This window comes from Numida meleagris, chromosome 7 (genome assembly GCF_002078875.1).
Source record: "Numida meleagris isolate 19003 breed g44 Domestic line chromosome 7, NumMel1.0, whole genome shotgun sequence".
Lineage (NCBI taxonomy): Eukaryota > Metazoa > Chordata > Aves > Galliformes > Numididae > Numida > Numida meleagris.
Window position 1 is genome coordinate 11,880,646 of NC_034415.1, and position 12,322 is coordinate 11,892,967.

Below are 12,322 nucleotides of genomic sequence, written 5' to 3' on the forward strand. Positions count from 1 at the left end.
TGATTTTGTTAAATGTAAGGTGAACTGCAATTTACTGTTTTGTTGTTATTTCTCTTTGTTGCATTTGCTTTTACATTTCAGTGAATACAATGTTAATTAAGTAGTTCTTTCAGAATGTCAAGAAGTTTATTTTTGGCATTTATTTGTAGCATTTCTCTGCACAGTCGCTTTCTTATAGAGTTTGACTAAAAGACTGTCTAGGAGACAACTGTATTACATCACTGTATGTTTGGTTTTTACTGTCATCTCTGACAGCATCAGTCAAGTTTGTTACTAGATTTTCTGCTGAAAGTTATTCTGCAATTGTCCTTGCTATCTTACTTACCATCCCTCCCCTCAAATGTAACAGTTTTACAATGAGATCCACCTGGTTAGAAAAGTTAGATGGTGCCTATGCATCTATTTTCACTGACCACATTGATTTATGCATTTTACGCATCTGAAGTGTCTGTTAGGGTCATCTCAGTCTGTTAACTTAGAAAAAAAATCGATTTTTATGGGATATTTTGAACATATAAACCATTGTACGATCTGTATGTTTAACTTCCACACAACTGTGGAAAGTTCCACAACTTTTAGTTATAACCTCCTGTCACAGTAGGCTATGAGAAAGCGGGAAATAAATTTTAACAGTGCTGCTGAGTTTATGTATGTTTCTCCCTGTTGTAGTTGAAGCTTTTGAAATGGAAATTATACCAGCTAGCAAAGCTGTTGCACAGATTGGAGAAACACTGATACTCACATGCAACACTACCGGCTGTGCATTACCAAAGTTTTCATGGAGAGCCCAAATGGACTACCCCCTTGGAGGAAAAGTGTACAATAACAAGACATACTCTACCTTGACTATGAATCCAGTTAGTGCTGAAAGTAGCAACACTTATTTATGTACTGTCCTCTGCAATAAAGAGAAAAAAGAGAAGAATGTCCAAGTTGAAATTTACTGTAAGTAAAAATGCTCTTTAAGTACTACTCATTTGCTGAAAAATTATATTTTAAAAAATAAATGAATTGTTCTTAAATCTTGTAGTTGGCAGTTAACTGGTAGTGCTAGGATAAGGAGTCTGGTGTAACTCAACATACTTTTCCTTGTAAAGGTTCCTCTGTCTGTTTCTTCTTAGCCCCGTTCTGTTTAGCTTTCTACCCCAAAAATAGTATATATTCTCATTCTTGGTAATATTTGAAAGCTAAAACATAGACTCCCCCCAAAAATTTATAGAAGTGGAACAAAAACAAACAGTGTGGTGTAAGATGGACATACATGGGAAACTTTCAAGTGCAGAGCACCTAATCAAAAACTTGGCAGTATGCAGGGTGACAATTCAGATGTCTTAACTTGCCAGTATGAAAAATGGGATGCTTCTAGTGTATCTGTTGTTATAGATCCTTCTGTGTATTTAGGTAGCTGTGTCACTAATTAGGTGCCTTGCTGGATCTCATTAAATAATCTGTGATCATATTCAAAAAAATTGGACAAATGCGTTACTTCTTAGTGTGTTAACTGGTTATAAAATACCTAGATGTCTTCATGTCAAGGTATGTCTTGTTATAGAGTTAGTATAAGATCATTTTCTTGTCACCTTTAAACTTGAGTTGTTTAATGTCTGGACCTTGCTTTGATGTTGAGTCTAGGACCCATTTCTGGTAGTCTAAAGAAGTGGGCTTTGTTCTTTTAGCTTTTCCTAGTGATCCTGTCATTGAAACCAGCACATCTTTAGTTGTTGGAGAAACTGCCACTGTCATCTGTAAAATTCATGATGTGTTTCCTTCTGATCACCTGGAAATACTCCTAAAGAAAGAGGAACATATTCTTCATCGCAAAACTTTTTATGGAGATGTCAGCACAAAAACAGAAACCAAAACTGTGGCATATTCATTTAACCTCACAACTGAAGACAATGGTAAAGAGATTACTTGTGTGGCCAGATTACAAATTGCTGATATGGACTTTGAGCCCAAAGAAAGATTAACTTCTCTGAAACTGAATGCAAACTGTAAGTGTTTTTATATTAGGGTTTTCATATAAAATACTGTTTGTGCATTTATAATCTGCAATTCTTTGTATTTATATAATCTATTGCCTAGTATCTAAATGTAATTGCAAAAAATATGAGAGCTAGGATATACCTTTTATTTATTAAATATTATCCCTGAGCACAGTCTTCTAACATCTTTGTGGAACAGCTTGTGTTTTCAGGTTTGAAGCCTAGGCCATATAAGTTAAATGGTTTTATTCCATAACTGTCAGTGAGAAGCCTGTGTACACCACCTTAAACACCTACTGTTGTTCATGGCAGAATTTAGGCTGTCCTGTAAGAATTCATCTGTCACTCTTACCTAAGGCTCAGGTGTTCAGTCAGAAAGTGAAGACCAAAAGAATGACAACGGTAGTATCCAGATAAACAATTTTTTTTTAAATTGCCTTGGTATGCTCAGCAGTCTCAAGTTTATAGCCCTAAGCAATAGAAGATAAGTGTAAGAGCAAACAGAAAAACAAGTTATTTGTATGCATTGTGCCTAGCTTAGCTTTCAAAGCTACAAACTCAGTGTCTTATCAAGTCAGGAAAAATTGTTCCCCTGTGTTACTGGCATTGACGTCATTTTTTTTTTCTTGGTAGTGCGTGCAGTATAACTCTAGAGAAGTTAATGTTAAAGATGTGCATATCATACTCCATTAACATGCTGACCTTATCTTTCTTTTGTTCTCTTCCAGTTGGTCCACAAAATACTTTCATTAACGCATCTCCGGGAAACTCATCAATGGAAGGACACTCTCTAAAACTTACTTGCGTGACTGAGAGTAATCCACCAGCGCAAGTAGTTTGGAGAAAGCATCTGGCAAATGAAACCATTCAGCATTTCATAGAAAACAATGTCCTTTCTATTCCTCATGCCCATTTCACTGACTCAGGACAGTACATCTGTGAAGTAATTAATCCTGTAACTAATAAAACCGAGAAAGCAGCTGTGAACATTGTTATACAAGGTACAAGTCTGCTTACATTTAACTATTATTCTGTAAGTAGTCTGTGGCTGTGTAATGAGTTGAAAGTTGCTGAAACACCGGTAAATAGGAAATTAATGGGCTTTCCTTTTATGTTTTCAGAATTTAACTTTTGATTCATTGCTGTTCTTTATGGGCTATGGTTTTCATTTCTGTGCTTAATTTTCAGATAATTCTCTACTGCTGTGCATATGTGCTTCTATACATCTACTGCAAAGCAATGCTCGAAGTGATAAAGGACTCTGAGGAAGTAGTGCTGTGGGGGACAGTTACTCCCTTGAAATGCCACAATGTCCATAGCAATTTCAAAGGGTTATCTCAGTTTCCTGCTTTGGACAAGTAATCCAAAAGGATTATATTTTATTGTTGTTATTATTAATATTACTGCTACTGTTTCTGTAGAGCCAAATGTTCAGATTTGGTCCCAGGTTTCTGGGACCAAAACTAAAATGAGCAAATACTTGTGTGAGCAGTTCCTGATATTTTTAAAACCCTGTAATTTTAATTCTATTTTATCTTATGCAGAAATAAAGTAACTAATTATTTTTAAATGGTTGGGAATAGCTTATCAACTCATTCCACATTGTGTTATTTCACTTTTCCCATACTTATTTTTGCCACGCATTTGTAGTCTCCACAATTTAGAAACATCACAGGTGGAAGAAGGAGAATTCTCCCCTCATTATAAGGCATTATGTCTGCTCTGTCACATTTTCTCCTTAAAATAATCTGAGGAGGAGGGTTTTTCCCAGCAGAATATTGTATAGAAACATTTTTTCCTTGAACTGTTGTAGAAGGCTCAGTGAAGAGTTCTGCAACATTTGGAGCACATGCATGAGAAGAGAAAATGGAGTGACAGGATGGCCCTAGTGCCACTGCTATTTAGGTGGCTTTAAATAATAAAGAGTGAAATATTGAGAACAGATAACTTATATGAAGTTGTATTTCCATCACTCCTTTTTAATGGCAAACGTATGCATGATGCAAAGAAGCTACGTAGGGAGGTGCCTGTATTCTCTACTGTTGATATAGGATCCAGTTACCAGCATACTATGTAAATAGAAAATACCTGATGAAGATTTTCTGTGGAGATTATATTGCATCTTGGGCTTTCTTTTCAGTTACAACTTCATCTCCTGTTCTTGCAGTCTCAATTCAAGCTATGCCAAGTGCTGCCTCATCAACCACTATTCAATTACAGAAGAGTTTCATTTCAGTAGTAAGCGTATTCTTCTGCTTTAGCCCTGCTGCTGCTGTTTATTCCATGATAAAAATAATGGTGTAGGGCTCATTTCTGGCACTAAACCATCTCTTTAACTTATTCTCTACTTCTTCTTTTTTTTCTTGTAGCTCCACCAAAAAATACAACACTCACAGTTTTCCCCTCAAGTTCAGTGAAAGAAGGAGAAAGTGTTACCATCTCTTGCACAGCTGCAGCTGTCCCAGCTGTTCAGATTATCCTAGAAAAGAAAATAGGTGATGTGACCACAACTCTTAAAACAGAAGATGGCAAATACACCATAGACAAGGCTCAGCCAAAGGATGCAGGAAAATATGAGTGCACATTCACTAACAAATTTGGAAGTCATTCTCTGGACATAGAACTTGATGTCAAAGGTCAGTTAAAATAACTATTTTATAGAGATAATATTATAATTTGTTTTAGATGGATGAGATGACAATGAAATATCTTTAAAAATACTGAGATGAGTTGCACAGATTCTTGTATAAGTGGTAAGATATTAGTGGTTATGAAAACTCCTGTCTGGAATTTCAGAGCACAAAATAAGTGCTTCTTCAAAATATTTCATAAATCCACTTCTCCCCCAGATTCTGAAAATAGGATTTAAAATTGTGGAACCTAGTGAAAAGATTTTAGGACTCTTTCATTTGCCTTTTGTATTTATTTTCTGTTGAAAGAGCACATAAACCTCTGGGTCTGTTGGTCTGTGTCCTTTCATGAACTCGAATGAACAATGAATTTAAAACCAAAGAAGAAGAAAAGGCTTGATATAATGTAAAAGATATACAAAATACCCCCATCAATTTATAAAATGCTATTTCTGTCAGCTGCTGTTGACTGCACTGTTTTAAGGATAGCTGGTGAAAGAGTAGTGTCTGAAACTACGTACTTGAAGCTTATAGTGAATCCATTAACTGGATTAGTACTTCGTATATGCAAACTTCATGAGGTTGTTTTGGTCTTTTTGCTTCTGTTTGTTGCTAAACTTTATCTTTATGTTTCTTGACAGTTCCTCCTCAGAATATTACTGTGTTAGTTTATCCATCAGAAAATGTTAAAGAAGGAGAAAATGTCACTATTACGTGTAGCACATACAGTAACCCGCCATCACAGATGATCCTGAAAAAAGTTAATCAAGACAAAGAAATTATTCTCCCAGCAGTCAATGGAACCTTTACACTCTACAATGTCACTAAAAATGATACAGGCAGATATTTGCTTGATGTTTTCAATGAGGTTGGAAACAACATCAAAGTGATAGAGATAGCTGTTGTGGGTAGGTAAATCTATTGCCTGGACTTATTTTATTTGTGCGTTCTTGTAGATTTTGTGTCAAGGTAGGCAAAATGAGTTCACGGCCAATCCTTGCATGAAAATATTGAAGTTAACTTAAAAAAAACCCAAACCAACAACAGTAAAAAAGAAAAAAAAAACCAATTAACCACCAAACCCAAACCAAAAAAAATAAACCAAAGGAAATAACAGAGCAACTGATGAGAATCTGCTTTATTTAACCATTTTATAGCATGGATGTTGTCTCTGTTACATGAATTGGCACTGTAGCTTTAAGGATAGGGCAAGAAAAAGCTGGATTCTAGCCATTTTCCTGTGCATTTTGTGAACAGTGAGGCTAACCCAGAGAGATCGAAATATTGAGCTTGTTAAACATGATCTTCTCCTGAAGCATTATGTTTCCGGGAGATGGAACTATCCGTATATTTTTTACTGGGTGAAATACATAGTATTCTGGTATTCTTCAGGAACTCCATGGTATTCTTCATTGTTGATGATATCAAGTGTGTTTGAACTTGTATAGCAGATTCAAGACCAAGATTCTGGCTAAGAATTATAGTGGTACTGTGGAGTTACTGAAGAAAAAAGAAACAAGGAAAAGGTACTGAAATGTGTTTTGTGGAATAAAACAGAAAAAAATGTTTCAATTGAGGTAGCTAATAGCTCTGCTGTTAGTTATATATTAAAATCTGTGTGAATCAGTTTTTACACAACTTTTTTTTATCCTTTTGTCTCTGTTTTCAGGAAAATTGGAAAAACCAAATCAAATTATGCCCCTGATTATTGCATTCTCCTGTGTAACAGCAATAGCAATACCTGTGGTTGCAATTTTGATCTACGTGTCAAGAAAAGCAAAGATAAATGGATCCTACAGTCTCGTTAAAGCACTGAGGCTGAAAGTGTGATTGTGTGATTATAAGTCTAAATAGTTCATAATAAGCAATGTTATTTATTGTTGTGACTCTTTATACGCCTATTCCAAAACATATGGTAACAAACAAGTGATTTGAGAACACTACCATATGATAGCAAATGAAATTTTTTTGTACTTTGAGAGGTATTTCAGAATTTAAATTAAAGGAAAGGCTAGCATCCTGTCTTAGGAGTAGGTATAGCACTTCTGTGTTGAAGCATGCTAAACCAAGAGTTCCTTGGAGAACTAGGTTTGTACATAGTGTATAAATGTTACAAATATGTTTAACTGAATATCAGTTTGTAAAATTGCACTCTCTGCAGCTGTACATAGACATGTTGTTAATTCAAAAATATAAATTAGCATTATTTGAACTTATCAGTTAATAATATTTTATTTTATATTATTCTACAGATTGAATGTTTTTAATATAATCTTACTGCTTGTGGCAATGTTTGGAAAATGTTCTCTTATTTTGCTGTAAACTGTGTACCTTCAAAGAAATTACACAATCACTGAATTATACACATCTGATTATTTTAAATTAAGTTAAGATCTCAAGACTCATTTGTGAAGCACTGTATTTTAGTGAATACATTATTATAAATATTACTTAGGAAGGGGCTGGGATTATAAGATCGTTTTAGGAGAGCTGAAGCATTTTTGTAGGAATTAGTCATTCACAAATCAGTGACAAAATTCTGCTGTTTCATAATGAAACGGATTAGACCTTTTATTTAGAATATAAGCGGCCAATAAGTATGCTTTAGAGATTTCCACTACAAAATACTACCAATGTGTTTCTTTTAAATCCCCCTAGTGATTCTTGCATTCTGACATATTATGTTAAAATACCTGCTTTCACACTTTCATACTCAGAAATCACCTGCTCTGATTTTGTTAGTTGAAAATGTAGTTACTTTTTACCTGTGGACTTCCTCTGATATATGTAAACTTAAAGAAATTTGGCGTAGGTTAATGTTACTAAAGAGAAAGCTTGTGTAGTTCTTATGCACGTTCCTGTGGAAGGAGCGATTGAAAGCTACTCTCCTTAGCGACAGCAGGTTCAAAAGTCATGGAAAGCCCTCTCTGAAAGGCACAAGTAAAGCAGGCAGTTACCTAAGCAGGGAGAGACAGAATCTATATGGCCTCAGCCATGGTGGTGGTTGTTTCCTGAAGCAATGCCCTTCCTAGGCTCCTCATTGTGGAAAACCTTGCCTGACAATCAGTGCCTGAGTGTTTTACCATGGTTAGTGTCTCTTTTCACCACATCCTCTTTCCAGTGCTGGGAAAATGACTAATAAAATAGCAGGTCTTCTGTGCAGAGGCAAAGATGGGAGGGAATGAGAAGTGGAATTTAATGTTTTTCTCCACTACATCCTTGCCAGCAGCGCTGCTTTGACTCATGTGGTTAGTGATGTTCACTGAAGGTAAGGCTTTATGAGGTACAAAGCAAGATTAAGCAATCAGGCATTGAGGTGTTGCAGTATATTCACCCATAAGAGCCCTGAGCCACTGTGTTAAGTGCAAGAAGGTGGTCCTGGCTGCTCCAAACTTGCATGAAAATGCAAGATCAGAAATATATGTGAAAGGAATTTTTTTGTATTATTTGCTATTTACAAACAATAGCAACTGCCCCCAATAGCAATGCAAATGCAGATGTCTTTTGATAGCTAGCTGCAGGATGAGGTGGGGAACAAATCTCCGTCTTCTTCATAACATGTTCAGAAATGTCTTGTGAGCAGTAAATCAGTTCATGCAGGAATGCAGGGTCCCATGCTTGTCTACTGTTGGAATGGGAGCTTTGGAAAGTGGGGGTGTAAAAGAAGAATAGGAGAAAAGTATGGACTTGGCTTGGAGGAATATGAGATTGAAGTAGGAGGGTGAAGAAAAGATTGAAGACAGAGGAGGAGGAAAGCTTTGACAGACTCATGACATAAATTTCTTGGAGGTGATCCCAAGCAGGTTTATTCATAATGTCAGGCATATCTCTGTGCTGACTTGTGAGAAAACCATAAAATATATTTTTTTCCCCTGCATGAAACTTCAGTGCATACACATTTTGTCTACTGGATATAGTGCTTGTTGCTGGAGGACCTGGAAAAAAAAAAAGAAAAATTAAAATGCATAGGATGTTTCAGTTTGGAGAGAATTCTGAAGAAAGAGGGGATACGACTGAAGTTTTCTAAATTGTGAAGGCAGCTGATAGCAAACAACAAATGGAAAACTGTTGTTTGCTAAATCATATGATGCCAGGACTGCAGGACCCCCAGACCGGTTTAAGAGAAATAATGGAAGGTATTCTTAATGCAGTAAATAACTGGAAGCTGCTATTGCAGGAGATTGTGATGAAAGACAGTATCAATTGGTTTAGAAGGGAAATGGGGAAAAAATAAAGAACTAAAGGATCAAGAACAAATACTAAAGGGAGTAAGCAAACATTCCTCAGGCCAGTTTTGCATGCTGACCTTAAACAGTGACTCACTGCTAGAAACATACTGCCAAAGTGGAATGATTGGTCAGATCCAGAAAGGCATTTCTGCCTTTTGACTTTCTCTGAGTGGGCTTGAGTGAGTGAGGCCTGCTTTGGTAAGGGGTTTATTAGCTCTTGTGCTATTTTCCTGTCTTCTGTAATCTCTTAGAAGGAATAATAAGAGGAGAGATGAGTGGGAAAGAAATAAGAATCATCTTCCAGCATCACTTCTGCACTTCTGTATTTTTTCCTGGAAATTCCCCTCAGGTTCCCCATATATTTGTGATTTAGATGCAGACCTTTATGTGTACATGACTTGTCTGCCCTCTCAGAGTCTCTATATTTAATAGCCAATTAAGTCAATAGGGGTTGATCTTTGATTTAAGTAGGCCAGTTTCTTATTCATAAACATGAACTGAATAAGGAGAGCTTGCAGTGCTCCTTTGAGAAGAGGCTACTCTTGTGTGGGTAGCAAACTTCCTCTCCTTGAGATTACTAAGAACCTTACCAGGGAATTTCCTCCTCTACAGCCTGGTTTTCGGTATTTCCCAGGGCATTTCTTCATTTGGGCAGCAGCTTGTTTTATGGAGGTTGAAAGTTCATGGTCAAGTAATTTATCTTTTTATTGAAAATCACAGAAGGATTATAATTTCTCCTTGTGTTATCTCTCATCAAGCAAAATGCAGAGCCTCTGCCCTGGCAAAAAGATAAACAGCAGCTCCAGCCTAGCAAGTGCTTTCAGGAGGGGTCTCATCTGCCTAGAGGTCTAGGTAAGAGCCCCTACCATGGGGCTTGCCTTCTTGACTGACAAAATGATCTGCAGAGCAGAGGACTGTGAGATACACTCAGGTTTTCCCTGCAAAATTACTTCATAGCTTGTAGAGTTGCATATTTTACCCTCTCAGCCTGTGCTCAAGCACACCAGTTGTCCATGTGTTTATCCCAGCAATACTGTGGAGCAATGCTAAATGTTAAAGGTAAAATGAGTCTAGATTTTTAAAAGTAATTACAAAATCTGATTCCCTATAGCCAGTTTGAGACACGCTCCTCTTAAAATGTAAAGTTCAAATAGAAAAAGATAACTTTTAAAACACTTTTAGGGAATGCTTTCAAATGATTTTGTAGGTATACTGAAGGAAAAGTTTAGTATCTCCCATGACAGAGGTACTAGTTCAATTTGTCTTCCTTTTGTGCCTTCCTCCCCACAAGGCAATAGTATTTTGTAATCAAACTCTCTCTTATCTCTTTGATAAAGTAAACAGATTGAGCTGCTGTAAGCCTACCTTTCTTTACAAAGTTATTTCTACAGCGCATAAATAATCTTCATGGTCTTTTCTAAATCCACTCCAGTACTTCAACATACTGTTTAACATGTTAGCGAAAGAGTGGTTATGATCTTGAACACTCCTCCATGTTTTAGATTGTAATAATTTTTTCTTGTTCTTCCATATTTGTTAAGGGCTTACAGTGGTGGAGACTTTATTAGTGCATTAGTTTTAACTTTATTAGTTTATTAGTTTTAACTGTGATGTAACTCTGTGACATGGCTACCAGTTAAGCCACAAAGCCTTTTTGCTGTAGCTAGTCAAACTTAGTAGATTAAACTAGCTTTTTACATTCCCGTGTCCTTTAGTGCACATGAAAAGAAAGCAAACCATAGCACTAGATATGTTAGCACTACTTCTAACGTGCAGCTGAAAGGAAAACTTCAGGAAATGGGCTTGAGGTATACTGGCATCGTATCTTGACCTCCAGTGAATGGGCTTAGCCTCCACAAATAATAGTTTTCTTGCTTCAATATCAGAAATAAAAATAAAACAGAAATAAAACTGCCTACATTTTTTAAACTGACAATAAATATAGAAAAATGAATTTGGGAACGTATTGTCTCTCTATATATCCAAGTAACGTAACACTAAAGTGAGGTAAAATGAGATAATTCTTCCCAGTTGAGTTATTCATTTAAGCACTCTTATCTGAAAAGCATACAGAAATAAACATTTTAGGGAGACAATTTAGTTTTTGTAGATAAACTCTGTGAAAGAAGGGAAGAAAAAATCTTCTCATATGCAAAATGCAATACTGGCACCACGCTGTTGTTCTGTCTTTTGTTCTAGTTTATAGTCAAAATGGCCTTCGTGCTGATAAGAGAACAGGGATGGAGCAGATAGCAAGACTTTGTACTGATTAAAGAACATTGTCTCTTGAGAAATTGTGGCAGCGCTGGCATAAACCACTCTTCCCAAGTTGTCTAAATTTAAGTAAAAAGCAAGAACATGGGAAAACAGTGCTCCTCATACTTTGTCTACCAGCCAAAAAGTGGTATAGCTGTAGAAGATGCTAAAGAGATGTATAGGATACAGGAGAATTTATTTCCATATCTAAAGGTAAATTCATAGACTGAACATTCTGTGCTCAACACATGGATGTACTGAAATATCCTGCTTAATTAGATTTATAACCTTAATTCCTCTTTGACTTGTTACCTGTTTTGTAGCAAGTAACTGTGGTGATGTCAACCAAAAAGCACACTTTAACAGTAGTATGCATGTATGATTATTCCTTTCTCTTCCCTGTATCTAGCTCACTGTTAAAACAATAGGCTGTATAAAGCTCTGAGATCTGAGCTTCTTTGGATGTGAATAATCTGGTAGTAGTAGTAGCTGTTATGTTTTTTTGTTAGCAAAGCCCTCTTGTTCCAGTGACAAGTGAGTTGGATTATGATCTAATGGATTACCCATCTGTTCAGTCTTTGGCATGATTGAATAGTGAAGTGAAGGTAAATACTATCTGAGACTGATGCTGGCTCATCGCCAAGGTTTCTGCCATTTTCTGTGAGTGTATGCACATAATTTTGGAACCAGACCCAGGAAAAGAGGTAACAGGACAATTCTAAAAGGAGACAGTCAAAGGGTAACTACATTAACTATGACACAGAGCATAAGAACAACCACATTAGGTCAGACAGAGATATTTTAACCAGAAGAGGGTAAAAGTTTATGCCTAAAAAAATGCTGTGGAAACATGAAACGTATAGTAACAACTTCTCCAAATGCACTCCCCACCTCCAGCTCTTTTGAAGCTTGGGATTTTTGAGTTTGCTTCTCTGCATGCAGTAGTTTGCAATGGATTTGTTTTCAGTTCATTTTGCCACCTGATATTATGAAAATTCACAACATCCTTGCTTGCAAGGGAGTAAACACCACTTTGCTGAGTTCAATCTCCCATGCTGATTATGTCTGGGAGTTTGGTGTTTCTGTTTTATATTTTGGTTTGTGATCTTTTCAAAATTGAGAAAATCTAGAGAAAGTTTGTGCAACCATTCAAAACTGAGCTATCCGGATTTCTAGGTAATGTCTTGGACATAAGAGAATGTAACATGAAGAAGTCTGCACA

The 12,322-nt window shown here is 36.4% G+C and overlaps 1 protein-coding gene across 2 annotated transcripts in view; it reads left to right on the forward strand.

Moving 5' to 3' along the window:
• VCAM1 (vascular cell adhesion molecule 1) overlaps window positions 1-10,798 on the forward strand; it is a 45,327-nt gene extending 34,529 nt beyond the window's left edge. For both annotated transcript variants that reach the window (XM_021404500.1, XM_021404499.1), the window contains 6 exons: window positions 670-945; window positions 1,677-1,994; window positions 2,714-2,986; window positions 4,355-4,621; window positions 5,257-5,523; window positions 6,285-10,798. In XM_021404500.1, the coding sequence (XP_021260175.1) occupies window positions 670-945; window positions 1,677-1,994; window positions 2,714-2,986; window positions 4,355-4,621; window positions 5,257-5,523; window positions 6,285-6,445 (1,562 nt within the window). In that variant the 3' untranslated portion in view covers window positions 6,446-10,798. The remainder of the gene's footprint in view (window positions 1-669; window positions 946-1,676; window positions 1,995-2,713; window positions 2,987-4,354; window positions 4,622-5,256; window positions 5,524-6,284) is intronic.